Below are 26,704 nucleotides of genomic sequence, written 5' to 3'. Positions count from 1 at the left end.
GACAGTGCTGGGCAGACTTTTACAGTCTTTGTCCTGCAAATGACAAGACCTATTTAGACAGGTTAGTTGGAACACAAGGACAGAGCCGGGCGGTCTTCTATGCTCTATGTCCCAGAAACACCAAAGAAAGACCATGATCAAGTATTTAATATCACGTTCATTGTTGATTTAAATCTTGAATTGATAATGCATGTGACTGTTGGGCAGACTGGATGGACCACTGCTGTCACTTACTACATTACTATGATTTTATATGATACCAACTTAGCTCCCTAATTCAGGGTATGGGTGGGATATAAATATAAAATTTACTAATAACCAGAGGTGAAATTTAATCTTACCTATTGAATTTCCTTTCCTCGAGTCTCACTAGATCAGTCGAAACCAGTGGGTTATATCCCGACCAATAGATGCAAAAAGAGAACAAAACGGTTTCCAGAGACATTACAGGTATAAGAGAAGGAGCATCCTGGGAAGTAGTTAGTATCTTTCTAACAAAGCGCAAAGTGAACCCAATGAAACATAACTAAAGACCCCATAAAAACAAACCAGGATATTTTAAATTAAATAATAATGCTAGGAGCACAGGAAGTGGCATGGGACTCCCAACCCAAGAATAGGTACAAAAATTATCTTCTAACAAGTGTCGTTCAAGGCGGAATGGTGGACTAGTCTAATGGCACCCAAGGAAAGAAAATTAACAGCTAGGATTAAATTTCACCTTCTTTATCATCCAGTTAGATCAATCCAAACCAGTAACATGTACCAGAGCTCTCTAAACATCTGTGGTTGAATGGAAGACAATACTCCATGCAAAACAGCTCTGTCGAAGTTGCTGTCACCTCTAGTCCATATGTCAAGCCTGTAATGCTTCATAAAAGAATAAAAGAAAAAAAGACTAAAGAAAGACCAGGCTGATGATGTAGGCCACTTCTATGGATGCTCTTATCCAGCAATCATCACTTTAAAAGGCACCTCCTCCCTTGCATGGCCCCTGAAACAGGACTGACTTCCTAAATTCACTGATGACTACAAGGTACTTCAGCAAGACACTGCATACATCCAGTGTGTGGCGAGTACAAGAAACACCTGTTCGATTCCTGAGTGAAAGCAAGTAAGGAAACCTGATTCACAAGAAAAGAAGATAACCTTTGGCTAGAGGGAAGGGACTGTCCAAGGCATCACGGAGTCTCCTGCAAAAAGGGGCAAGAGGCCTCTACTGACCACATCCCCTGAAGAAAGCGTTTCTATCAATGTGCTCCCCAGACCTTGAGCAGCCATCCAAGCTGTTTCCTGAGTGGAACCAACAGGGGTAATCAGATATTGAAGACCAGAGACTTGGGCATCCTCCACGATAGCATAGACACCCGCATGAAGTACCTTCTTATGGGCTTGAAGTCTGAACATCATTTCTGGATTGGCGAGAAAAGACTCCCAGATATTCCAGCTCCTGCACAGTAAGAAGGTGACTTTATGTAACTGATCACCCAGCTGGTTCTCTACCACCTGGATGGCCCCAGTTGTACCAACCTGCAAGTCCTCTGTCAAATCGACCAAGATCAGCAAGTCATATGAATAGGGATGTCTCCTTATGGAGGAAGGCGGCTACCACCAACATAAACCTTGGGGGAAGTCTAGGATGCAGCAGCCAATGTGGGAGCGCCCTGATCTGACAGTGTTTGACCAGAAAATAGAAGTGTATATACTGCTTGTGTGCCTGATGGGTATAGGAAAGTAGGCTCTAGTGAGATCCAGGGAGGTCGGCAACGCCCCCAGATGCACAGAGACTATTACAAACTGAAAGGTTTATACACAAAAGTGTGGGATTTGCAAAGCAGCACAGACTCCTTTCAGGTCCAAAATGAGCTTGTCGGAGCCCCCTTTCTTTGGGGCTACAAAATAGAGGACATCAAGCTCCAGAACTGCTGCCTCTGAGGGGGTGGGGGAATGGATTCCACTGCCCCCAGCTAAAGCCAGTAGCACAGGGTCTATAACATAGTAACATAGTAGATGACGGCAGAAAAAAGACCTGCACGGTCCATCCAGTCTGCCCAAGAAGATAAATTCATATGTGCTACTTTTTTATTTGTACTGTCCTCTTCAGGGCACAGACCATATAAGTCTGTCCAGCCCTATCCCCGCCTCCCAACTACCAACCCCGCCTCCCACCACCAGCTTTGGCACAGACCGTATAAGTCTGCCCAGCACTATCCCTACCTCCCACCACCGGCTCTGGCACAGACCGTATAAGTCTGCCCAGCACTAGTCCCGCCTCCCAACCACTAGCCCCGGCACAGACCGTATAAGTCTGCCCAGCACTAGCCCCGCCTCCCAACCACCAGCTCTGCCACCCATTCTAGGCTAAGCTCCTGAGGATCCCTTCCTTCTGCACAGGATTCCTTTATGTTTATCCCACGCATGTTTGAATTCTGTTACCGTTTTCATCTCCACCACCTCCCGCGGGAGGGCATTCCAAGCATCCACTACTCTCTCCGTGAAAAAATACTTCCTGCACAGATCAGCACACGGGAAGACTCAGTACCTACGGCTGCTTAGTAAAAGGGCCCCTTAGACAATTGAAAGTGCAGTCGTGCTGACTGTTGTGAATGCCTTTGCTATCACCTTTCTCTTAGCTTTAAGAATCCAGTGCTTGATGGGGAGAACTAAAAAGAGGACACGATACAGCTATCTGAAATTTTTTCTGCAAACTCTCAACACCTAACCATGCTGCACAACCTCCAGGACCCACTGATCCAAGGTTACGAAGGTCCAATCCCAAGCAAAAAGAGTGAGCTGACTACCCACCTGAAGCAGCATGAAATGGACCTGCTGATCTTCAGTGGGGTCCATTTGGGGGTGGAGGAGGGTCTGACAATCCCCCTCCACCATGAGTACATTTCACTCCTTGAAAGGGTTGATCTTTCTGGCCCTTGATGCTAAAGCCTCTAGCCCCTGACTTCTTTCAGAAACAAAACAAAACCCAATTGCAAGTTTGGTGTCAGCTTCCTATTTTGCCATATCCCTGTCCTTGTCTTCAGGTAGGCATTAGGACTTCACCTCCCCCAGGTGCTTCACCAAGATCTCCAGCTCCTCACCAAACAAGCAGCCCTTAAACAGCATCTTGCTGCATCATGTCTTGGAGACCAAATCTATGCCCTGTGCTGTACCAGAGCCAATGGTGAGTCACTACAGCAGAGGTTACACAGTTTGAACCCATCTAGACCAAAACATAAAGCATGTCAGATAAAAAGGCTGTTCCAGACTCTAATCTAGTCATTCTGTGGGAGGATGGGCATTTCAGGACCCAGCAGAGGACTGCCCTGGTCACAAAACCAGACATGTGAAGGGTGCAGATGATCCTGCACAATTGAAGAGTCTTTGGATTCCCAAACTTGTAAGTATGTTATCTACTTCAGATGCTGTTGACCTTTGGTATAACTGGTACAGTGTTTGGATATCATTGCTCCCTTCAAGGCAGTTACCTGTGTGCATAAAGCTGGCACTCCTTGGTTTACTGATGCTCTGTGGGTGCTGACGCAATCCCTTAGAAGGGAACAGCGTGACTGGCTAAGTATCCAGATGCCAGTCGCATGTCTGAGTATAAGATGAGTTGGACATTTATCAGTGGGAGTTGCAGCTTGCGAAGAAGCGATTCTTTGATTAGTCTATTGCTTCTTCTTCTGCTCATGAATTGTTTAAATGGGTTAAGACTAACTACTCTGCCATCTGCGCCTTTCTGAAGTATACCATGTCAGCAGTTTGCAGACTTTTCCCTAAACAAGGTAGCTGATATTTCTACTTCCTTTGATGATGTTGGACTACCTCAGGAGCAGACCTGCATTCTGGATGTTAGATGGTTGAGTTTTTTTGATATTCTCCAAGGAGCAGGTGAAAACTGTAAAGAGTAGGATTACCGCTCATATTGTCTGTTGGATGATTGCTCCTCGACGCATATTAAAGCTCTGAAAAATGACCTTTTAAACTATCTGCCATAATGAATAAGTCATTGCAGGAAGGGGCTGTTCCCATGGCTCTAAAAAAAGGCTTCTGTTCATCTCTTGTTGAATGGTAGTACTTTGGATCCTACTAAGGTGGTAAATTGTCATCCTATTTCATCTTTGAAATTTCTGGCAAAAATGTTGGAGACCCTGGTATTGGATCAATTGCAGGATTTTCTGGAACAGAATGAGTTAATTGATGTATTTCACAGTATGGCTTTAAAGTTAAGCATTCTACCGAGCCACTGTTAGTCTCTGTTGGATTCCATTCATGCTGGATTTGTTCGAGGCAAGGAATATTTTATGATATTCTTGGATATTTCTGCCACCACAGACACACTTCATCAGGAAATACTGCTTAATAGGCTGTACTTCTCGGGTATTCAGGGTACTGTGTTGCTGTGTTTTCGCTCTTTTTTGTTTGACTGGGATTTTTTGTTGGTTTGGTTTTATTTTAAGAGCTTTTATAGATGGTAACGAGTCAGTTTGGTCTCCTACCACAACTGGAGTCCCTCAGGGTTATGCCCTCTTTGCGATCTTATTTAATATTTGATGCTGATCTGCTGGGTCCTGTCAAGCTTGGGAGTCCATTATCGGCTTTATGCTAATGACGTCCCCCCCCCACCCCCCCCAGTGCAGTGTTCCTGATACTTTGTCATTTCAAAAGCTAAGTGCTTAGTGTTCTGCTAACAGATTGAGGCTGAATCTAGGAAAAACTCAGATTCTGTTTCTGTCAAGTCATTTAGATCCTTGGTCTTGGCCTGGTGCAGTGAATTTTGCAGGTGCTGAAATCCCTATTACTACTAGGAGTAAGTACCTCAGTGTGATTTTGGAATCTAAGCTGTCTTTTAAATCTCATATAAAGAGGGTTATTCAGACAGCTTATTCATACACAAATTATTGCGACATTTGAAGAAGCTGCTATCTGAAGTCAATTTTCAGACTGTTTTACAGGCTTTGGTACTAACAGTGGTGGATGACTGTAACTCTCTGTATTGTGGCCTCTCAAAGTTCAAGATTTATTCCCTGCAGATTGTGCAAAATTCTGCCGCCAGCCTCTTGTCTGGTCTACCAAACCTTTACTCTGGCTTTGAGGGATTTGCATTGCAGTGTACTGGCAGATCAGGTTCAAGGTTCTGATTCTGATTTTTACAGCCCTGAAGGCTGACACGCCTCCCTCAGTTTCTTTAAGCTTTTATCAACCCTCCTGAAATTTGAATTCTGTTGATAAGTGCTTATTAGATATCCCTTCATTTAGGTGTGTCCGACTTGAGGCTAATCGATCTGCAATGTTTTAAACTGCTGGCACCTCGATTTGGAGTATCTTGTTAATGGAATTGCGAGTGGTGTCATCCATTGTACAATTCAGGAAGCAGCTGAAATCACTCTTAGGCATTTGGAGTCATGATGTAGGGGGCTGCTTCCTGTACAATGTTAGCTGCTGTTTGTTTTTAAATATGTACTGTCTTGATACTAATGATTATGCACATTACTGTGTTGTACACCACCTAGGGCGATTGAGTGGTTTATAAATATTTTAAATAAATATACAGGCACCTCTAGAGCTGCAGATCTGAACAGCTGCACTAGAAGCATCTTTTCATTAGATTCACTGCAGTCCTTGAGGGTGGATCCATCCTCCACTGGGATTTGTTAACATCCTGATCAATGCTGTAACCAGAGCATTGAGTTTAGGGACAGGAAACAACCTATGCAAGTGGGAAGTGGTCACAGTTTTCCTATAAGCTTAGACCCACACAGGACAGTGGTTTCCACTCTTTGAGGACCTTTACTGACAGAGTGCAGCAGAGAAGGAATGCCTTTGAGGGCTTATGATAGCACTCAAATTTAGGGTCCCCACTCCTGGGCCCTCTTGAGGATCCACCATTAACTGAAGGCCCCCACCACTTGGTCAGCCAGTGCAGGAAAACTTATCCCACGGAAATAAACCACCAGCTATTCATCCTCTTCATGTGGAAAAATCTCCCCAGATATTAAGTCGTCAGGGAATCTGGAACAGCCCATCCTCAGACACCTCCACTCAATATACTTAGTGTGATTCAGTGTGTGTGTGTGTGTAGGGGGGGGGGGGGGGGGAAATGGGAAGGGTCCTAGGGAAGCTCATCTTGCATTCAACCACCTTATCCAACAATCTCTCTTAAAAAGCTGTAGACAGCTGGGACAAAGTCCAAACCCAACCCCTGTGTGCCAGAAACAGTATATCCACAAGGGAGGAGGGCAAAGAGGAATGTCCTGCACCCCTGAGACCAGTCTGTCCTGCTTTTAATCCATCCACAAGAAGCAGTTAGCCCGCATCCAATATGGCCACTGTTCCTGCCAAAACCCGTGTGTAACGGGAGTAAGGAGGGAGCTACTCTACATGAAGCCTGCAACCTGCCACAGGTGCTATAGAGCCTTCCCAAAGCTATCCAAACAACAAATGACCCCCATCCCACAATTGGGGAGCCACCAGCTTGCGCAGGACCTGTAACACATAGTGGGGCATGCCATCTTCCTCTCATTCAGTGGAACCTGAAAATTGGCTGTGGTCCCCTCTCCAGACCTGACCTGAGCCTGCAGCACCAAACTGCTCTCCTCTGCTTCAGAACTTGTGCTTCATACTTTCAGATTCACATTTTCTTTTTAAGTTTTAATAAGCACACTGTATGTAAGGATATATAATCCTTTTTTTTTTTTTAATCTTCCCTCAGCTCTGGGGTGGTGCTATAAAAAGAACTCACAGGCTCGGTCCTCACAGGACCTGTGCACCAGTCCACTGGAAAGCAAACCCGTGAGCAAGGGAAGACGAACACAAACACTTCCAGCTACACCTGGGAAAGGTTCATGGGCCTGACCCTGTGAGAACAGGTGGCCCCTGGACTCAACCAGCAGACACCAGGCCATGGACCAAGGATGTCAAGGTCACACTAGGGACCAAAAACAAAACAAACAAACAAAAAAACAAACAGCTACACTAGTCTAACCTGTACCATCTTCTGGAGGTAGAGAAATACTGACTAGTTCCAGGCTGCACCTACTCTTATACTGGTGATGACATTGGAAACTGTCTTGTTCTTTCTCCATCTGCTGGTTGTAGGATATAACCTACTGGTTTGGACTGGTCTAGCTGGATAAGAAAATATAATTAAGCTACATAGAAGCAACATTTAGAAATACTTGTGCCAGAGAAAACTGTAAATCAGCAAAGAATATCTGGCCTGTTTAGCATGCTTAAATTTTGAAAGCAGCGGGAGTAGTTCAGAAAGACCCTAAAAGACACTTATTTGCAGATTTTCCAGAGGAAACAGTATAAAACTTGATTTAAAAAATGACACATTTATATGTAATACAGTACATACTAATTGAACCTCTGATGTAACTCTCTGCTGCAGTGCTCTCAAATATGCTTCTGTTCTATCATCCACTTCAATCCTGAAAGAGAATACATTATGTTTAAAATCATACAGCTGAGTAATAAAATGCTAGTGAAACTCGATCCAACAAAAACTATTTTTTAAAAATAGTAGTCTAACAAAACAAATGGTGCTTGGAGAGAAGTGAAAATGAGATATTAGGTCTTACCTGCTAATTTTCTTTCTTTGAGTCTCTCCAGATCAGTCAAGAACCCACCCGAGTTGGTTTAAGTGGGGTAAAATACATTTTATGACTGCAGGAAGGACCTGGTGGGGTGACTGACTATTCACTATCTGCTCCTTTAATCAGGTCTCCTGTTCTCATAGTTTTTTGTTATCTGTTGTCTCTAGGTTTAGGAGGAAATTCCTTTGTTGTTGCTTTAAGAAAATACTGGATAACAGAAGGCTAAACAGGATAGTGATGTCACAAATCAGAACTGGGTCTCCATCTGCTGGAAGGAGAACATAGACCCATGTGTCTAGAGGGAATCAAGGAAAGAAAATTAGCAGATAAGATCTAATTTCTCCAGTCCTCATCAACCCTCCAAACCAGTGGTTCTCAATCTTTCTTTTATTGTGACACACCTGACAGATGACGCTCATGTGTGCAACATGCTGAAAAAAATACAATCCTGGAATGTTTTATTATTATAAATTATGCATGGAAAATATAAACTATTCTTAAATGGAATTTATGTTTAATAAACTGCTAAAATAATAAAATTTTTATTTTTTTCTTAAAGAAATACACGTTCTATGCTAATTTGGGACAATATACAAATTTCAGTATGGGACTGAATGGTAGACAAATTCATACTAACTTACTGTCAACATCAAACCCCCCTTTTACCCATTCTAGACTATAGAGCTGGGATATTTACCTTACAGCTTGCCATATAAAATAAATATATATTTTGGTGTCACCTCAGTAACAGCAAAACAAAATTCCACCACTGACAGATACTGTACAATAACACGAAAACCTGCAAATTTGCTATACAGAAACCATGTAAAAAACAGAACCTATGGACAGCAGATCTGAAACATTTCTAGTTGGGGCTGGTGGAAGGTAGTGGGGAAGTAAAAATAGGGACCAGTTTGCAGGCACATGTAGTTGTTAGGTAAAGCACAGGCTTGCTGTCTATGCCAAATTTTTGGTGATACACCGGCTGAGAATCACTGCTTCAGACCAATCCAGACTTGTGGGAGATATCACAGCATCCAAAGCAGCCAATAAAGCGAAGTTACTTACCTGTAAGCAGGTATTCTCCGAGGACAGCAGGTTTATTGTTCTCACTGATGGGTGACGTCCGACGGCAGCCACAGGATTGGAGATCTTCCTAGCAACAAAGTTTGCTAGCCCCTGCGCGCACGCGCAAACATCTTCCCGCCCGTAGCGCGGCATGCTCCTCAGTCAAGTAGAAAGCAAAGACAAGGGAAGACACAACTCCAAAGGGGAGGTGGGCGAGTTTGTGACAACAATCAGTCTGCTGTCCTCGGAGAATACCTGCTACAGGTAAGTAACTTCGCTTTTTCTGAGGACAAGCAGCTGCTTGTTTTCACTGATGGGGTATCCCTAGCCCCCAGGCTCACTCAAAACAACAACATTGGTCAATTGGGCCTCGCAACGGCGAATACATAACTGAGATTGACCTAAAAAACAGAATAACTGAGAGTGCAGCCTGGAACAGAATAAAAATGGGCCTAGGGGGTTGGAGTTGGATTCTAAACCCCAAACAGATTCTGCAGCACCGACTGCCCGAACAGACTGTCGCATCGGGTATCCTGCTGGAGGCAGTATAGAGATGTGAATGTGTGGACAGATGACCATGTCACAGCCTTGCAAATCTCTTCAATAGTGGCTGACTTCAAGTGGGCCACTGACGCTGCCATGGCTCGAACACTATGAGCCGTGACATGACCCTCAAGAGTCAGCCCAGACTGGGCGTAAGTGAAGGAAATGCAATCTGCTAGCCAATTGGAGATGGTGCGTTTCCCGACAGCCACTCCCCTTCTATTGGGGTCAAAAGAAACAAACATTTGGGCGGACTGTCTGAATGGGCTTGTCTGCTCCACATAGAAGGCCAATGCTCGCTTGCAGTCCAACGTGTGCAACTGACGTTCAGCAGGGCAGGTATGAGGACGGGGAAAGAATGTTGGCAAGACAATTGACTGGTTGAGATGGAACTCCGACACCACCTTTAGCAAGAACTTAGGGTGAGTACAGAGGACTACTCTGTTATAATGAAATTTAGTATAAAGAAGCATGAGCTACCAAGGCTTGAAGCTCACTGACTCTACGAGCTGAAGTGACTGCCACCAAGAAAATGACCTTCCAGGTCAAGTACTTCAGATGGCAGGAATTCAGTGGCTCAAAAGAAGGTTTCATCAGCTGGGTGAGGATGACACTGAGATCCCATGACACAGTAGGAGGCTTGAAAGGGGGCTTTGACAAAAGCAAACCTCTCATGAAGCAAACAACTAAAGGCTGTCCCGAGATAGGCTTACCCTCTACACGGTAATGATAAGCACTGATTGCACTAAGGTGAACCCTTACGGAGTTGGTCTTAAGACCAGACTCTGACAAGTGCAGAAGGTATTCAAGCAAGGTCTGTGTAGGACAAGAACGAGGATCTAGGGCCTTGCTGTCACACCAGATGGCAAACCTCCTCCATTGGAAAGAATAACACCTCTTTGCGGAATCTTTTCTGGAAGCAAGCAAGACTCGGGAGACACCCTCAGAAAGACCCAAGGAGGCAAAGTCTACGCTCTCAACATCCAGGCTGAGAGAGCCAGGGACTGGAGGTTGGGATGCAGAAGCACCCCCTCGTTCTGAGTGATGAGGGTTGGAAAATACTCCAATCTCCACGGTTCTTCCGAGGACAACTCCAGAAGAAGAGGAAACCAGATCTGACGCGGCCAGAAGGGAGCGATCAGAATCATGGTTCCACGATCCTGCTTGACTTTCAGCAAAGTCTTCCCTACCAAGGGTATGGGAGGATACACATACAAGAGGCCCTTCCCCCAATAAAGGAGAAAGGCACCTGACGCTAGTCTGCCGTGGGCTTGAAGTCTGGAACAGAAAGATCTACCAAGGGGGTGCCCCATGTTTGGAAGATCTTGCGTACTACTCTCGAGTTGAGAGACCACTCGTGAGGTTGCATTATCCTGCTCAACCTGTCGCCCAGACTGTTGTTTATGCCTGCCAGATACGTGGCTTGGAGAAACATGCCGTGTTGGCGAGCCCAAAGCCACATCCTGACGGCTTCCTGACACAGGGAGCGAGATCCAGTGTCCCCCTGCTTGTTGATGTAGTACATAGCAACCTGATTGTCTGTCTGAATTTGAGTAATTTGATAGGACCGCCGATCTCTGAAAGCCTTTAGCGCGTTCCAGACCGCTCGTAACTCCATGAGATTGATCTGAAAACCTGCTTCCTGGAGGGACCAACATCCTTGGGTGTGGAGCCCATCGACATGAGCTCCCCACCCCAGGAGAGACGCATCCATAGTCAGCACTTTTTGCGGCTGAGGAATTTGAAAGGGACGTCCAAGGTCAAATTGGAGCGAATTGTCCACCAATATAGGGATTTGAGAAAAACTGTGGACAGTTGGATCACGTCCTCTAGATCCCCCGCAGCTTGAAACCACTGGGAAGCTAGGGTCCATTGAGCTGATCTCATGTGAATACGGGCCACGGGAGTCACATGAACTGTGGAGGCCATGCGGCCGAGCAATCTCAACATCTGCCGAGTTGTGATCTGCTGAGACGCTCATACCCAGGAAACAAGGGACAGGAGATTGTCTGTCCTCGCCTCGGGGAGGTAGGCATTAGCAGTCTGGGAGTCTAGCAGAGCTCCTATGAATTCTAGTCGCTGAACTGGAAGAAGGTCAGACTTTGGATAATTTATCACAAACCCTAGTAGCTCCAGGAGTAGAATAGTCATCCGTATGGACTGTAGAGCTCCTGCCTCCGAGATGTTCTTCACCAGCCAATCGTCGAGATAAGGGAACACGTGCACTCCCAGTCTGCCTAGAGACGCCGCCACGACTGCCAGGCATTTTGTGAACACTCTGGGCGCAGAGACGAGACCAAAGGGTAGCACACAATACTGAAAATGCTGTGTTCCCAGATGGAATCGAAGATACCGCCTGTGAGCTGGTAGTATCGGGATTTGAGTATAAGCATCCTTTAAGTCCAGAGAGCACAAACAATCGCTTTTCTGAATCATGGGAAGAAGGGTGCCCAGGGAAAGCATCCTGAACTTTTCTCGGACCAGATATTTGTTCAGGGCCCTTAGGTCTAGGATGGGACACATCCCCTCTGTTTTATTTCCCTTCCTGTCCCAGTGGCACGGGCTCGACCGCATTGGTGCTGAGAAGGGTGGAGAGTTCCTCTGCAAGTACCTGCCTGTGCTGGAAGCTGAAGGACTGAGCTCCCGGTGGGCAATTTGGAGATCAAATTGAGGGAGTATCCTAGCTGGACTATTTGGAGAACCCACCGGTCGGAGGTTACAAGAGGCCACCACTGGTGAAAAAACTTTAAGCTCCCTTCTACCGGCAGATCGTCGGCACGGACACTTTTATATCGGCTATGCTCGCCTGGAGCCAGTCAAAAGCCTGTCCCTTGCTTTTGCTGGGGAGCTGCAGGGGGGCCTGTTGGGGCGCACGCTGTTGACGTGAACGAGCGCGCTGGGGCTTAGCCTGAGCAGGCTGGCGGGCAGGTGGATTGTACCTACGCTTACTGTACCTTCGCTGTTCGACTTTCTCACCAAAAATGTTATCCCCCCGGCAAGGAGCAACCGCAATCCGCTGCAGGACTCTATTCTCAAAGCCATGAGAGTCTGCGCATCACTATACCTTGAGCAGCGGCCCTGGATGCCACATCAAAAGAGTAGTAAGCACCCCTGGGCAGGAATTTGCATCACGCCTTCAACTATCTGACCACCTCCTGAAAAGGCTTGGCCTGCTCCGAAGGGAGCTTATCGACCAAGTCCGTCAGCTGCCGCACATTGTTCCGCATGTGGATGCTCATGTAGAGCTGGTATGACTGGATCTTGGACACGAGCATAGCAAAATGGTAGGCCTTCCTCCCAAAAAGTCCACAGTCCTAGACTCCCAGCCCGGGGGCGCCGAGGCGTAATCCCTAGTACTCTTGGCTCTCTTGAGAGCCGAATCCACAACTCCAGAGTCATGAGGCAACTGGGTCTTCATCAACTCTGGGTCCCCGTGGATCCGATACTGGGACTCAATCTTTTTGTGAATAGTGGGATTACTTAATGGTTTCGTCCAGTTCGCCAGCAATGTCTGTTTCAGGACATTATGCAATGGAACAGTGGACGACTCCTTAGGTGGCGAAGGATAGTCCAGGACCTCGAACATCTCAGCCCTGGGCTCATCCTCAGTAACCACTGGGAAGGGAATGGCCGTAGACATTTCCCGGACAAATGAAGAGAATGACAGACTCTGCGGGAGAGAAAGCTTTCTCTCTGGCAAAGGAGTTGGATCAGAAGGAAGACCACAAGACTCCTCATCAGAGAAATATCTGGGGTCTTCCTCTGCCTCCCACGAGGCCTCACCTTCGGTATCGGACACAAGTTCTCTGACTTCAGTCCAAAGCCGAGCCCGTCTCGACGCCGAAGAACTAAGTCCTCTATGGCGATGCCGAGAAGAAGACTCCCTCGCCGCTGGCGACGAAGCTCCCTCCAGCGACGTCGACGGGGAGTCAACTTGGGTGGCAGCGGAGGCCGATGCAGCAAGCGGTACCGGCATCGCAGTCCTTACCATGGTCAGGGAGCCAACCGCCGCATCTCTCGACGGTACCGACGGCGCAAGCACCGGTGGTACCGGAACAGATGGTCGCAGCAGCCCGTCCAGAATCCCTGGAAGAATGGCTCAAAGGCGCTCATCTAGAGTGTCTGTCGAGCAAGGCAGTGGGGCCGGTACAGGCGACGAACTCAGAATCTGCCTGGGGCGAGGAGGCGGTACTGGGCTGTCCAGAGAAGAGCGCATCGACACCTCCTGTATGGAGGGGGAGCGGTCCTCCCGGCGTTGACGCTTCATGGGTGCCGAATCCTTCGGCGCACCAGAGCTCTCAGTACCGTGATGGGAAGGTGACCAATGGCTTTGCACGAAGCACGTCACCGGTACCTCCCGGTACCGACGAGGACGTGGAATCCACACGTCTCCTCGGGGCCGGGTCCGAAAGAGGTCGGTCCCGGGGGGCCTGTACCGCAGGAGCCCTCAAGGCAGGTGGAGACCCACTCGATGGCTCACTGCTACCAGCATGGGAGGGTCTGTGGACAGCCATCACCTGCACGCCTGACATCGATGCAGTCTCCGATGCCGACATGGATACCGACGATGACCTCAGTACCGCTGGCGCCGTCGACATCAAAGTACCGGACGGGGCTACAAACAAAAGGATCCACTGAGCCAATCTCGCCGCCTGGGTCCTCTTCTTCAGCTGAAGACACGAAGTGCAGGAGTCGGGGAGATAACCAGCCCCCAGACACTGAAGACACGAAACGTGCCTATCAGTGAGTGAGATCGTCCGGCTGCACCGCATGCACTTCTTGAAGCCGCTGGTAGGCTTTGAGGACATGGGTGGAAAAATCGCGCCGGCGAAATCAAAATTCGCGATGATGCCGAAAAAAGGCACCAAAACTAGGAAAAACCCGTACGTGCGGCCAAAATGGCTGCACACAACAAAGAAAGGAAACTTACTTGGATAAAACTAAGGAAAATACAGGAAAGTAAAAATTTTTTTTTTTTGGGTAAACAAAAAGACGAGCAAAGTCGCTCAGAAAACATTCCGAAGAGTGGCGAAAAACGCTGCGAGGGTCTCTCCTGAGGCGCAGAACCACCGAAAACAGCCATCCTGAGCCGTGGAAAAAATAGACTGAGGAGCACGCTTGCGCTACGGGCGGGAAGACGTTCATGCATGTGCGCGCGAGGGCCAGCAAACTTTGTTGCTAGGAAGATCTACGATCCTGGGGCTGCCGTCGGACATCACCCATCAGTGAGAACAAGCAGCCTGCTTGTCCTCAGAGAAAGCGAAGTTACTTACCTGTAGCAGATATTTTCCCAAGGACAGTTTCCCACTGCTATTTCTGGGATAAGCAGCATAAAAAATGTATTGAACTTTTCAGGATCTTGCCAGTTATTTGTGACCTGGATTGGCCACTACTGGAAATAGGATGCTGGGCTTGATGGACCTTTGGTCTGTCCCAGTGTGGCAATACTTCTGTACTTATGTAGGACATGTACTCTCAAATTTCAGTGACATGCATGAGTGCCTTTCCAACTGACATGAGCACACAGGACCAGCTGTACAGTATCAAAGCTAAAAGAATAGAGCTTCTAGGGGAGGAAGGAAAGAATATGATAAACTATATATATATAAACTATATGTTATTAGGATTTGCTTTACCGCTAAGACTGACTAGCAATATAGAGCGGTTCACAATATAACAAATCTTAGAAAAGGAAAATAACTACAAAAAATAACAGAAAAGCAAGGAAGCAGATAACACAGGGAAATAAAAGATGATAAAGTCAAATCAAACAGGGAGGGAGGGGAGGGGAGTGGAAGAGGAACCAATGAAGAAGAATAGCTAAAGATGGCAAAGATTCAGCTCAAGGAGAAAGGATCTGTGAATAACCAAGTCTTTAGTTTGTATCTGTAGTTTTTTAATGAGAATCCAACATGGAGATCAAGTGGAAGAGAATTCCAGTTAAACGGAGCAGCAAAAAAGAATGCAGAGCGATGGGTGGAGTCTAAATATACAAGTTTAGGACCTAGTAACATATAATCCAGCCTGCTGACAAGTAATGCCAGAAGTAGAGTGAAATGTTTCAGAGTCGAAGTAATGGTGAACAGTGTGTAACTGACGAAAAAAAAAAAAAAAAAAAAAAAAAACTATTTTACATATGTTAGAGATTTATTATTTATATTATTTATATCATTTATACTCCACAATTTCCCACCACTGGCAGGCTCAATGTGGCTTACAACATTTAGTTAACAAACAGGAAAGTACAATAAATGGAAAGTGATACAAGGGGCGGAAAGGTACAGGGCTAAGAGAAAGTAGTTAAGTCCACAAGATCTTTAGAGGAGTTGAAGTCCAGGAATCACAGAGGCAGGACGGGATCTTTAGGGTAAACTTGCCCAAATAAGTAGGTCTTGAGAGACTTCCTAAAAGTCAGATATCTTGAACCGTTTTTACAGATTTAGGTAATGTATTTCACAAATGAGGGCTGATATAGGAAAAGGTGGAACCATATGTGGTTTTATACTTAGGAAAAGGTGGAACCATATGTGGTTTTATACTTGAGACCAGAACACGCAGGGTAATGGAGGTTTAAGTATGAACGAGAAGATCGAAGCGAATTCCTTGGTGGTAAGTTGACAAGGGCATCCATATATGCTGGAGCTGCTCCATAATCTTATGGACTAGGGTGCAAATTTTAAAAGTTATTCGCTCCTGTACAGGAAGCCAGTGTAATTTCTCACGAAGAGGTCTGGAACTGTTGAACTTTGATGCTCCGAAGATAAGTCAAGCTGCTGTGTTTTGGGCAGTTTGTAGTTTTTTGAGAAGTAGGTCTCTGCACCCTGCGTATATGCCATTGCAGTAATCGATTCGGCATAAGACTAGTGATTGGACTAAATTACAAAATACTCCTCTTGGGAAATAGGGGGAGTGATTGATAGTTGGGGAGTCCAGTATTGCTCCAAGGTATCTACATGAGTCACTGGTTGAAAGGTAGATCCAAATAGTTCAAGTGATACAGGAGGGACTAAAAGGCCACCCATGATCCAACAGCTGATAGTTTTGTCCTTATTTAACACTAATTTGTGACTGGCTAGCCATTCAGAAATGGAGTTTAGGCAATCCTGAATTTGCCCTAAAGATGGATTTATAGCATTTATGGGATACAGTAGAAGGATATCATTCAAGTAAAAGTGAAATGAAAACATCCAATAATTGAATATGCGTAGCTAAAGGGCTGAGGAATATGTTGAAGAGAAGTGGAGACAGGAGAGAGCCCTGGAGAACACCACAAGGTAGACAATGAGGAGATGCCCTAGAAGAGGCTGTGACAACAGTATAGGACCGTGCAGACAGAAAAGACGTGAACCATGATAGAACCGTGTCAGAGATTCCAAGAGAAGAGAAGAAGTCTAAAAGAAGGGAATAATCTACAAGATCAAACACAGCAGAGAGATCGAGGGAAACAGTGAGAACTACCGTGGGTTTATCCCAGTAGGAGTGGTACTGCAGTGAGATGTTTGGGGAGGAGGGCAAGAGACTTATCAGCAAATGAGGACCGTTGAGAAAACACAATCTTCTCCAAGACCTTTGAAAGGAAAGACAAATTAGAAATACGCTGATAGTGGGCTAGCACCTGAGGATCTAGAGAGGGTTGTTTTAGGACTGGCCTAGCAATCGCCCTCTTCCAGGTGTGTGATACCTGACCAAGAGCAAGACTAGAGTTCAGCAAAGACAAAATTTGAGGGAGAAGCTGCAGATTATAGCATTTTAGCCAAGATGACTGAAACGGGTCGAGCTCTTTGAAATACCTTTCAACCGCAAACGAGAGGTCTGCAGTTGAAAGGTATTCCAAAGAGTACATCCAGGTAGGACTGAGAACTGGGGAGAGGAGGGCTGGGGGAGAGGAGGTGGGTCAGGTATCTGAAATGTACTTCTGAGGTCTGAGACCTTGGTGAGAAAGAATTGTGAGAGACTTTCGGCAGAGGGTGCAGAAGGGGATATGTCCGAGGTGGAGAAAGATGAAGTTAGGCTATGAAATATAGAAAAACTTCTTTGGTCAAAGTTGGGGGCTTTCCTGCCTTGGCGAGATGGTATTGCTTCTGCCTGGTTTTGTAGGCAAGAAGATCTGAATCAGATTTAGTTTTCTTCCAGATTCGTTCAAATCTACGTAGCTGTTTCTTGAGAAGACACAGCCCGCTATGATACCAAGGTTGGCTGCAGTGAGAAAGTGAGAGATTAGCTAGTCTTTTTGGGGCCACATTATCGAGGACCTTAGACAGAACACAATGAAAACATAATACATGTTCTACTGTCCTCATAGAACACCTGCTACAGGGTGAGAAACTTCACTTTCTCCGAAGACAAAGCAGGACAGTTTCTCACGTATGGAACTCCCCAGCTACCAGGCTCACTGAAAACAAACCAAGTACAATAGGGACTTGCAATGGCAAGGCCAATCAGCAATCAACATTATACACAGTATTGTTGTGAGGGTGCAGCCTGGAACAGAATAAAAATGGACCTAGGAGGGTGGAGTTGAATTCTAGACAACAAATTCTGCAGAACTGTCAGACTGAACTGATTTCCACTGTCTCATTCGCCTGAGTGGCTGACTCAGCCCCATCAGAACCTGCGGCAGGAACCTCCGCCGTTAACAGTGGGGTGTGGAGGATGGCGGCTTAGGTTCCCCCCCAGAGGAGGCACTGGCAACCTAGCGCTTCCAAACCTCGACGAGCACAAAACCGGCAGCGGAGAGTTTTCCAAACATAACTGCGGTAAAGGGGAAGAGCCGTCAAAACCCAGCCTAAAAACACACACCACAACTCACCACCAGCTGCAGATCTCCCAGACAGCCAGAAAGATGCCGGTTTAAAACCAGAGCAGCATGCTTCTTTCAGCTTTGTTTTTTTTTGTGCTGCAAACTATGAGCCCCGTTGTTGTTGGCTGTAAGGCACTCAAGGCTGCCACCTGACCACGGCAACAGAAGCACAAGGCTGCCCAAGAGGGATAGCCCCGGCCACCAGGGTGCGACACCCCACGGGGTAAAATGGAGCCCCACTGGACCCACAAACCCAAGCATACAGAGAAGACCAGGTACAGGGATTTTCTTATTGTTTTTTTTTTTTAACAGATTCAAAGGCAAAAGAAATAGAGAAGAACTAGACCCTAAGAAGCCCCTAGGGCCTACCAGACTGGGCAGGCTGCATGTCTGCTGGAGACTGAGAAATACTGGATGGATAGGGTTAGGCAAAGATTACATATACAGTGTACAGTCTCCCTTTGCTGGCAGGCGTGCATAACCAAGTGTCTAGACTGGTCTGGATGGTTGCTGAGGAACTTCAGCTGGTCAACTGTAGACAGGCCTGAATATAACAATCAATCATCAGCCACAGCAAAGAACAGGCTCAAAAGAACAAACCAACATGAAAAACTCATAACCTATCATACACACAGGGCAGGTTCTTGACTTGCCTGGAGGGTCTAGAGAAAAGAAAATTAGCAGGTAAGGCCTAATTTCACCTTCCTCAGCGACCCTCCAAATTGGTCAAGACGCTTAGGAAGTACCAAAGCAGAAAACGTCTAAGGGCGGGGACCCCCAAAGGCCAGAGGTCAAAACTGCTGCACCAAAGCTTGCCTCCTTCCTCGCTTGAACATCAATACTATAATGCTTCACAAAGGACCACCAGACCACTGCCCTACAAATGTCCTGCGGAAGAATCAGACTACTCTCCACCCAGGAGGAAGCCACCCATCCAATGGAATGAGCCTTAAAAGCCAACGGCACATCACGACCCTTGAACAAATAGGCTGAGGAAATTGCCTCCTTCAACCACCTGGCTATGGTTGCTTTAGAAGCAGCCGCACCTTTCTCAAATCCACCATAAACAACCGATCCGAGGCACGAAACTCCTGTGTCCTCTTCAGGTAAAGACGCAAGACCCGCTGAACACCCAATTTAGCCAGACGACGCTGCTCTGAATCTCCTGACTTGTCCCCCCAGAACCGGCAGGGAAATCACCTGATTTACATGAAAAGCGGAAATCACCTTAAGCAAAAAGGTTGGAACCGGCTTCAATGAAACCTTTTCTTTGGAAAAAGACAAAAAAGGAGACCTACAAGACAAAGCTTGAAGCTCCAAAATCCTCCACGCCTAAGTGATGGCTACCAAAAACACAGTCTTCAGGGTCCTTGCAAATGCATGTCTCCAAAGGTTAAAACGAAACTTGCACTAGCGCATCCAGAACGCAAGTCAAATCCCACGGAGGGACCAACAGATGCTGCGGTGGACAAATCAATTTGACTCCTCGCAGAAAACGGATCACATCGGGTGCAGAAGCTAAGGACCTTCCTCAAATCACTCCCCGGTAACAGGACAAACCAACTACCTGAACCTTCATGGTAGACAGGGACAGGCCCCTGCCCAAAACATCCTGCAAAAATTCCAAAACATCCCCGATTGAAGTGCGAAAAGGAAGCTATGCCCAATCATGGCACCAATGCTCAAAAATCGTCCAGACAAGGGCATACGTTAGAGAAGTGGACCACTTGTGGGACCGTAACATTGTAGCAATAACCCTTGGAGAAAAACCTTTCAATCTATTCCTCTCAAGAGCCATGCCGTAAGCAAGAACAGAGAAGGATCTGTTACCATGCATATATGCAACTTAACACATTACCATTTGTAATTCTGTTACCCGGAAATGACAAGCCATTACGGCAAATGTAAGCTACATTGAGTCTGCAAATTGTTGGGAAAATGTGGGATACAAATGCTACAAATAATATAATATAGACAGAGAGGGTAATATAGTATACAGTCAGAGAAACCAAAAGAAAAAAGCAACACTGGGCCTTCAAGACTAGGACAACAGGAGTACTTTATTAGCCAGAGACCCGACACGGGCCGTGTTTCGGCGCCAGCAAGGCGCCTGCCTCAGGGGTCAAATTGTGGATGTAATAATCGTACAGATGTCGAAGTGTAAATGCCTTAAGAACGGTCAACGTAACTTGCATGAATTTCGCTGTAGCGCGAAAGAAATGCCAAAAGCGCTGGCTCCAGCAGAGAGCCTTCTCCTGTTTAATCCGCAAATGCTACAAATAAATAAATAACGTTGGACCCTGACGTAACAACACTGTCTCCCTTAACGGAAGCAGATCCGCTGCTGCCAAGCGCACCAGATCTCCGTACCACAAACGACGTGGCCAATTCGGGGCCACCAGAATCACCAGACCCGTGCGACGTTTGATGCACTGAACCACCACAGGGGAAACATACAGCAACTCCTGCGGCCATGACAGAAGCAATGCATCGATCCCTTCTGCCTGAGGGTCTCTCCATCGACTGAAGAACCACGGTATTTGTGCATTGTCTGCCGTCACCATGAGATTCATCATTGGGAAGCCCCATTCAAGCAACGACTGACCGATGAAGGGACCACTCTCTGGGATCAAAAATATGTCTGCTCAGATAATCTGCATCCACTTTGTCCACGCCGGTCATATGCCCCACTGAAAGGTCCAGCGAAGCAACTCCGCTGCCTCCTTGGCGACTGCCTGGCTCCTCATCCCCCTTGCTGGTTGACATAGGCTACAGCCGTGGCATTGTCAGAGAGAACTCTGATGGCCCTGCCGACGAGAATGTGCTGAAAGGACTGAAGGGCCAGACAGACTGCCCACGTTTTCAAACAATTGATGGACCACCACACCTCCTTCAGAGACCATGAGCCCCCCCACCCCATCCTACTAGGCTTGCATCCGTGGTGAGAACTATCCATTTTGGGGGTTTCAAAGGCATGCCCTTCTCCAGATTCGGTGTGTGGAGCCACCACTGCAGGCTGAGACGGAGGGCTCCCGTCAGAGGCAACTGAACCTCCAACTCCTGCGTTTACTGAGACCACCGACTCAGAAGAGCCAACTGCAACTGTCACATGTGCACCCTGGCCCATGGAACTACCTCTATGGCCACTGTCATCATTCCCAGTACCTGAAGGTAATCACAGGCCATCGGCGCTCTCTCCGGAAGAAGCCACTGAATCTGTCACTGCAGCTTGCAGGTTTGGATGGGCGGCAGAAACTCACAGCCCCATGCTGTATGGAAAAGAATTCCCAGATACTGCGATGGAATCAGATGACTCTTGACCAAACTCACTATCCAATCAAGAGACTCCAAGAAACTCACCACTCAAATGGTTGCTGATTCGCTCTCTGTATGTGACTTGACCCAGATAAACAAACCATTGAGACAGAGATGCATAAGATGCCCTGCTTCCGCAATGCGGCAGCTACCATCACCATAACCTTGGAAAAGGTACAGGGAGCTGTCACAAGGCCGAAAGGCAGCGCACAGAACTGAAAATGCTTCCCTAGGATGGCAAAACGAAGAAAACACTGATGAGCCGCTCAGATGGGAATGTGCAGATAAGCTTCCATCAAGTCCAATGAAGTGAGGAACTCTCCACTTGGGACCACCACAATGACCAAACGCGTTTCCATTTGAAAGGAGGGAACCCTTAAGGCCGGATTGACCCTTTTGAGGTCTAAAATGGGCCAGAAGGAACCCTCCTTCTTGGGCATTACAAAATAAATTGAATAGCATCCTGTTCCCTTTTGACAAGGAAGAACGGGAACCACTGCTCCCAGGTTGACCAGATGCAGCAAGGTGTCCCGCACCGCCATGAGACGGGAAAGATACGGGGACTCCAGAAAAACCTCTGGTGACAGACATTCAAACTCCAGCACATACCCGTTGTGCAACACCTCGAGAACCCACTGGTCTGATGTCATCTGGGCCCACCTCTGGAAAAATGTCTGTCGAGAACTTACTCGCACCAGAGGTTGGACCCCCACACCTTCATTGGGGGGTGCACACCGAAGACTGGTCCCCTCCTCCCCCCCCCCCCCCCCCGAGGAGTCACATCCTCCACGGCGAACCCCTCGAAAGAAACCAACCTCTAGGAGCACCACTAGATCTACCCATTCTATACTGTCAAGCTTCCTGAAAACGACTACATGTCAAAGCCCCCCAAGCGCCTGCTTTGGGGCAAATCTCTGGGAGCCGAGGGACCTTAGCATCACCAATACCATGAATCAATTTATCCAAATCCTTGTCAAACAGCATTGAACCCTTAAAGGGAAGCGAACACGACTTGGAGGCGGCATCCACAGCCCAACCTCGTAACCAAAGTGCCCAACGTGATGCCACCACAAGGGCCATATATTTTGATGACGCTCACAGCAAGTCATAAAGAGCATCAGATAAAAAGGAAGAGTTCATTAACTTAGCTAAATCCCGTATCCAAGCTCTGTCCACCACCAAATCATCCAGAAGCTTCTTGGCCCAGCGAAAACAAGCGTGAGCCACCAAACCCCCCCCCCTCCCCCCCACACACACACAGACACCTGCAACGCCAGAGCCAACAAATCAAAACTACGTTTCAGAAAAGCCTCTAATTTCTATCTTGGGGATCATAGAGAGATGCGCCAGTCCTCGGTAATAGCAGTAGCCTTAGTGATCGCTGTGACTACTGCATCCACTGTGGGAGCCTTGAAGAAGATAGAGCCTCACCATTGCCCGAGCCACTTTACAAAGAACATCAGGGGAAGCCCACTCCTGGAAAATCATCTCCCTGATATCTTTACTCATGGGGAAGGACCGTGCCGTATGCCTAATACCCTTAACCAAAGCGTCAACCTTTTTCACATCCCCCTTGGGGGCTTCAAAGTAGAGGTCACCTGATCAATATGCTTTGAAAGTTCATCCCTATGAAAGATGCGGACTACCGAGGGATCCTCCCCCGGGGTCACACCATCCTGCTCTGAAGCAGACTCTAAAGGGTCGCCCTCCCCAAGCTCACTGAAAGTGCCCTCACAGCCACCTGGGAAGTAACACACCACATCATCTGCCCAGTCCATCCGGGGTCTTTTAGCCACTACTGGACAGACCCCCCCTTACCCCAGGAGGGTCCAGCTGAGAAGGCCCCGACCAGAGCGTCCACACAAATTCAGGGGGAAAGCCCAAGCCCCTTTGCACTCTCATTTCCTGAAGACTGAATGGGAAAAAGAGGCACCTGCCCAAAAGAAGATGGTTCGACAGGGCGAGAAGGATTCAAATTGGCGGCAGTTCCTGCCAAAGACGGAACCACCGCTATCAGTCCCGGTAGAGATGTCGACTCCACGGGTCCCCCAGAGCCAGAAGAAGACACTGAGGGAACCTCCGCTGTCAGCTCTGGAGGCGCCACTGAAGTTTGTTTCAGCTCCCCGCAGAGACAACATGGAGTTCCCGGCGCCTCTACACCCCAGTGTGAACACAAGCAACAACGAAGCTTAGCCACGGACATCGCCATGGCAGGAGGGAGACGTCTAAGAACCGATCCTGCACCTTGACCACCAGCACCAGCTGGACAGCACAGGAAAGAGGCCGGTACTAAACCGGAGCTGCTTTTTCTGCTATTTTTTTTTTTTTAAATCAAGTATGCTGGAACCTGGTTGCTGCCAACTGAAGAGGCACTCAAGGCTCTCGCCATGACATGGCAGCTGAGGCACAAGGCTATGTCGGAGAGAGCAGCACAGGGGGAGGAGCCTGGCTAACCAGGTGTGACACCCCAAGGGGGAAAACACAGGCCCCACCGGACCCATACCCCCAAAGCACAAAAGGACCACGTACAGAAGTTCCAATCTACATAGAAATAAGTCTGTTTTTTTTTTTTTTTTTTAAACAAAGGCCTTCAAAAGACAAACCCCCCCAGGCCTGCCAGACTGCATGTCTAACCTCTGCAGGAGACAGAGAAATACTAGCTAGTTGAGGTTCTGCACAGGTTAAATATACAGTGTTCCTCAGTCTCCCTCTGCTGGAAGGAGTGCATAACCCAAGTGTCTTGAATGGTTTGGAGGGTTGCTGAGGAATATACAGTTAGACAAAGAACTCTTTAATAGAATAGGGAAAGGGAAATGGGACTTGATATACCGCCTTTCTGAGGTTTTTGCAACTACATTCAAAGCGGTTTACATATATTCAGGTACTTATTTTGTACCAGGGGCAATGGAGGGTTAAGTGACTTGCCCAGAGTCACAAGGAGCTGCAGTGGGAATTGAACTCAGTTCCCCAGGATCAAAGTCCACTGCACTAACCACTAGGCTATTCCTCCACTCCATAGGATAGAAACATACTCAAACAAGATAAAATCCCTATCAATTCAGTTAAAAAAAAAAAGTCAAAGTAATCATGTCTGCTACTTGCCATACATCTGACAGTTCTAACCAGCATCAAAAGCCACAGTAAATAAATGTGTGTGGGTTTTTTTTTGGGGGGGGGGGGGGGGGGGCGGGGCGTGTCAAGATGGCGGATCAGGCTTGATGGTAGTCGGAGCGTGTCTGAATCCTTTCAGTTACCTTTCTGAAGAACTTTTCTTACCCTTCAACTATGCCTCATACTAAAAGAAAGGGCATTGGGAGAAACCTACTGCCGACAGTTTCAGGCACAACGCAAGTATAGACAACGCTAGACCGATATGCCACAAGTTCACCGCGGTTGACCGGCTCGAGCTTACCCAACTGTTGGCAGCTTTGTCCTCACCGGGAGTGAGTCCACAGCCATGCCCCGCTGTTGCTTGGGAGTGTTCGGAGGTCCAGGACCTTTCGGTATCCGTAGCTCCAGACTCTCTGTTCGGCGGCGACACTCCCAAAATTGTGGGAGGTAACAACAATGGGAAAAATGTTTCTCCAATGGCGCCTACACTGGAATCTATTTGGGTTGCGATTCAAACTTTAACTTCTACAGTCACTCAAGCTGCTTAGGAGACGTCGCTAATCGTGAGTAAACTGGATTTATTAACTACTGCGTTTGAAACGTTGAAACAAGAAACTGTGCAAAATAAAACGCGGGTTCAACAAGAAATATCAGCTTTATCAACTAAAACAGACTTACTAATTAAGGATGAAATAATAACTCATCGAAAAAGAGAACTTTGAGAACTATAATAGACGTTTGAACCTGCGGATCCTTAACTTTCCTCGATCATCAGAAAAGTGAATGATACATACCTGTAGCAGATGTTCTCCGAGGACAGCAGGCTGATTGTTCTCACGACTGGGGTGACGTCCGCGGCAGCCCCCACCAACCGGAAGAAGCTTCGCGGGCGGTCCGCACGCAGGGCACGCCCACCGCGCATGCGTGGCCGTCTTCCCTCCCGTGCGCGACCGTTCCCGCCAGTTGAATGACAAGCAAAAGATGAAAACGCAACTCCAAAGGGGAGGAGGGAGGGTAGGTGAGAACAATCAGCCTGCTGTCCTCGGAGAACACCTGCTACAGGTATGTATCATTCACTTTCTCCGAGGACAAGCAGGCTGCTTGTTCTCACGACTGGGGTATCCCTAGCTCTCAGGCTCACTCAAAACAAGAACCCAGGTCAATGGAACCTCGCAACGGCGAGGGTATAACAGAAATTGACCTACGAAGAACAACTAACAGAGTGCAGCCTGACCAGAATAAATTCGGGTCCTGGAGGGTGGAGTTGGATTTAAACCCCAAACAGATTCTGCAGCACCGACTGCCCGAACCGACTGTCGCGTCGGGTATCCTGCTGGAGGCAGTAATGTGATGTGAATGTGTGGAAAGATGACCACGTCGCAGCCTTGCAGATCTCTTCAATAGTGGCTGACTTCAAGTGGGCCACTGACGCTGCCATGGCTCTAACACTATGAGCCGTGACATGACCCTCAAGAGCCAGCCCAGCCTGGGCCTAAGTGAAGGAAATGCAATCTGCTAGCCAATTGGAGATGGTGCGTTTCCCGACAGCGACCCCTAGCCTGTTAGGGTCGAAAGAAACAAACAATTGGTCGGACTGTCTGTGGGGCTGTGTCCGCTCCAAGTAGAAGGCCAATGCTCTCTTGCAGTCCAATGTGTGCAACTGACGTTCAGCAGATCGGGTATGCGGCCTGGGGAAGAATGTTGGCAAGACAATTGACTGGTTAAGATGGAACTCCGACACCACCTTCGGCAGGAACTTTGGGTGGGTGCGGAGCACTACTCTGTTGTGATGAAATTTGGTATATGGAGCATGAGCTACTAGGGCTTGAAGCTCACTGACCCTACGAGCTGAAGTAACTGCCACCAAGAAAATGACCTTCCAGGTCAAGTACTTCAGATGGCAGGTATTCAGTGGCTCAAAAGGAGGTTTCATCAGCTGGGTGAGGACGACATTGAGATCCCATGACACTGCGGGAGGCTTGATAGGGGGCTTTGACAAAAGCAAGCCTCTCATGAATCGAACGACTAAAGGCTCTCCAGAGATGGCTTTACCTTCCACACGATAATGGTAAGCATTAATCGCACTAAGGTGATTCCTTACTGAGTTGGTCTTTACGCCAGACTCTGATAAGTGCAGAAGGTATTCAAGTAGGTTCTGTGCAGGGCAAGAACGAGGTTCTAGGGCCTTGCTCTCACACCAAACGACAAACCTCCTCCACTTGAAAAAGTAACTCTTTTTAGTGGAATCCTTCCTAGAGGCAAGCAAGACAAG

At 47.5% G+C, this 26,704-nt stretch overlaps 1 protein-coding gene across 1 annotated transcript in view; it reads right to left on the bottom strand.

Annotated features, from left to right (window-relative positions):
- The window catches only part of PIWIL1 (piwi like RNA-mediated gene silencing 1), a 368,470-nt gene that overhangs the window by 180,475 nt on the left and 161,291 nt on the right, over positions 1–26,704 (bottom strand). Inside the window, exon 12 of the mRNA XM_030218398.1 lies at positions 7,358–7,430. Coding sequence (XP_030074258.1) covers positions 7,358–7,430 — 73 coding nt within the window. The remainder of the gene's footprint in view (positions 1–7,357; positions 7,431–26,704) is intronic.

This window comes from Microcaecilia unicolor, chromosome 11, assembly GCF_901765095.1.
Source record: "Microcaecilia unicolor chromosome 11, aMicUni1.1, whole genome shotgun sequence".
Taxonomy (NCBI): Eukaryota; Metazoa; Chordata; class Amphibia; order Gymnophiona; family Siphonopidae; genus Microcaecilia; species Microcaecilia unicolor.
The sequence above is the reverse complement of the archived record's forward strand: the minus strand, read 5'-3'. Positions and strand labels throughout refer to the sequence as shown.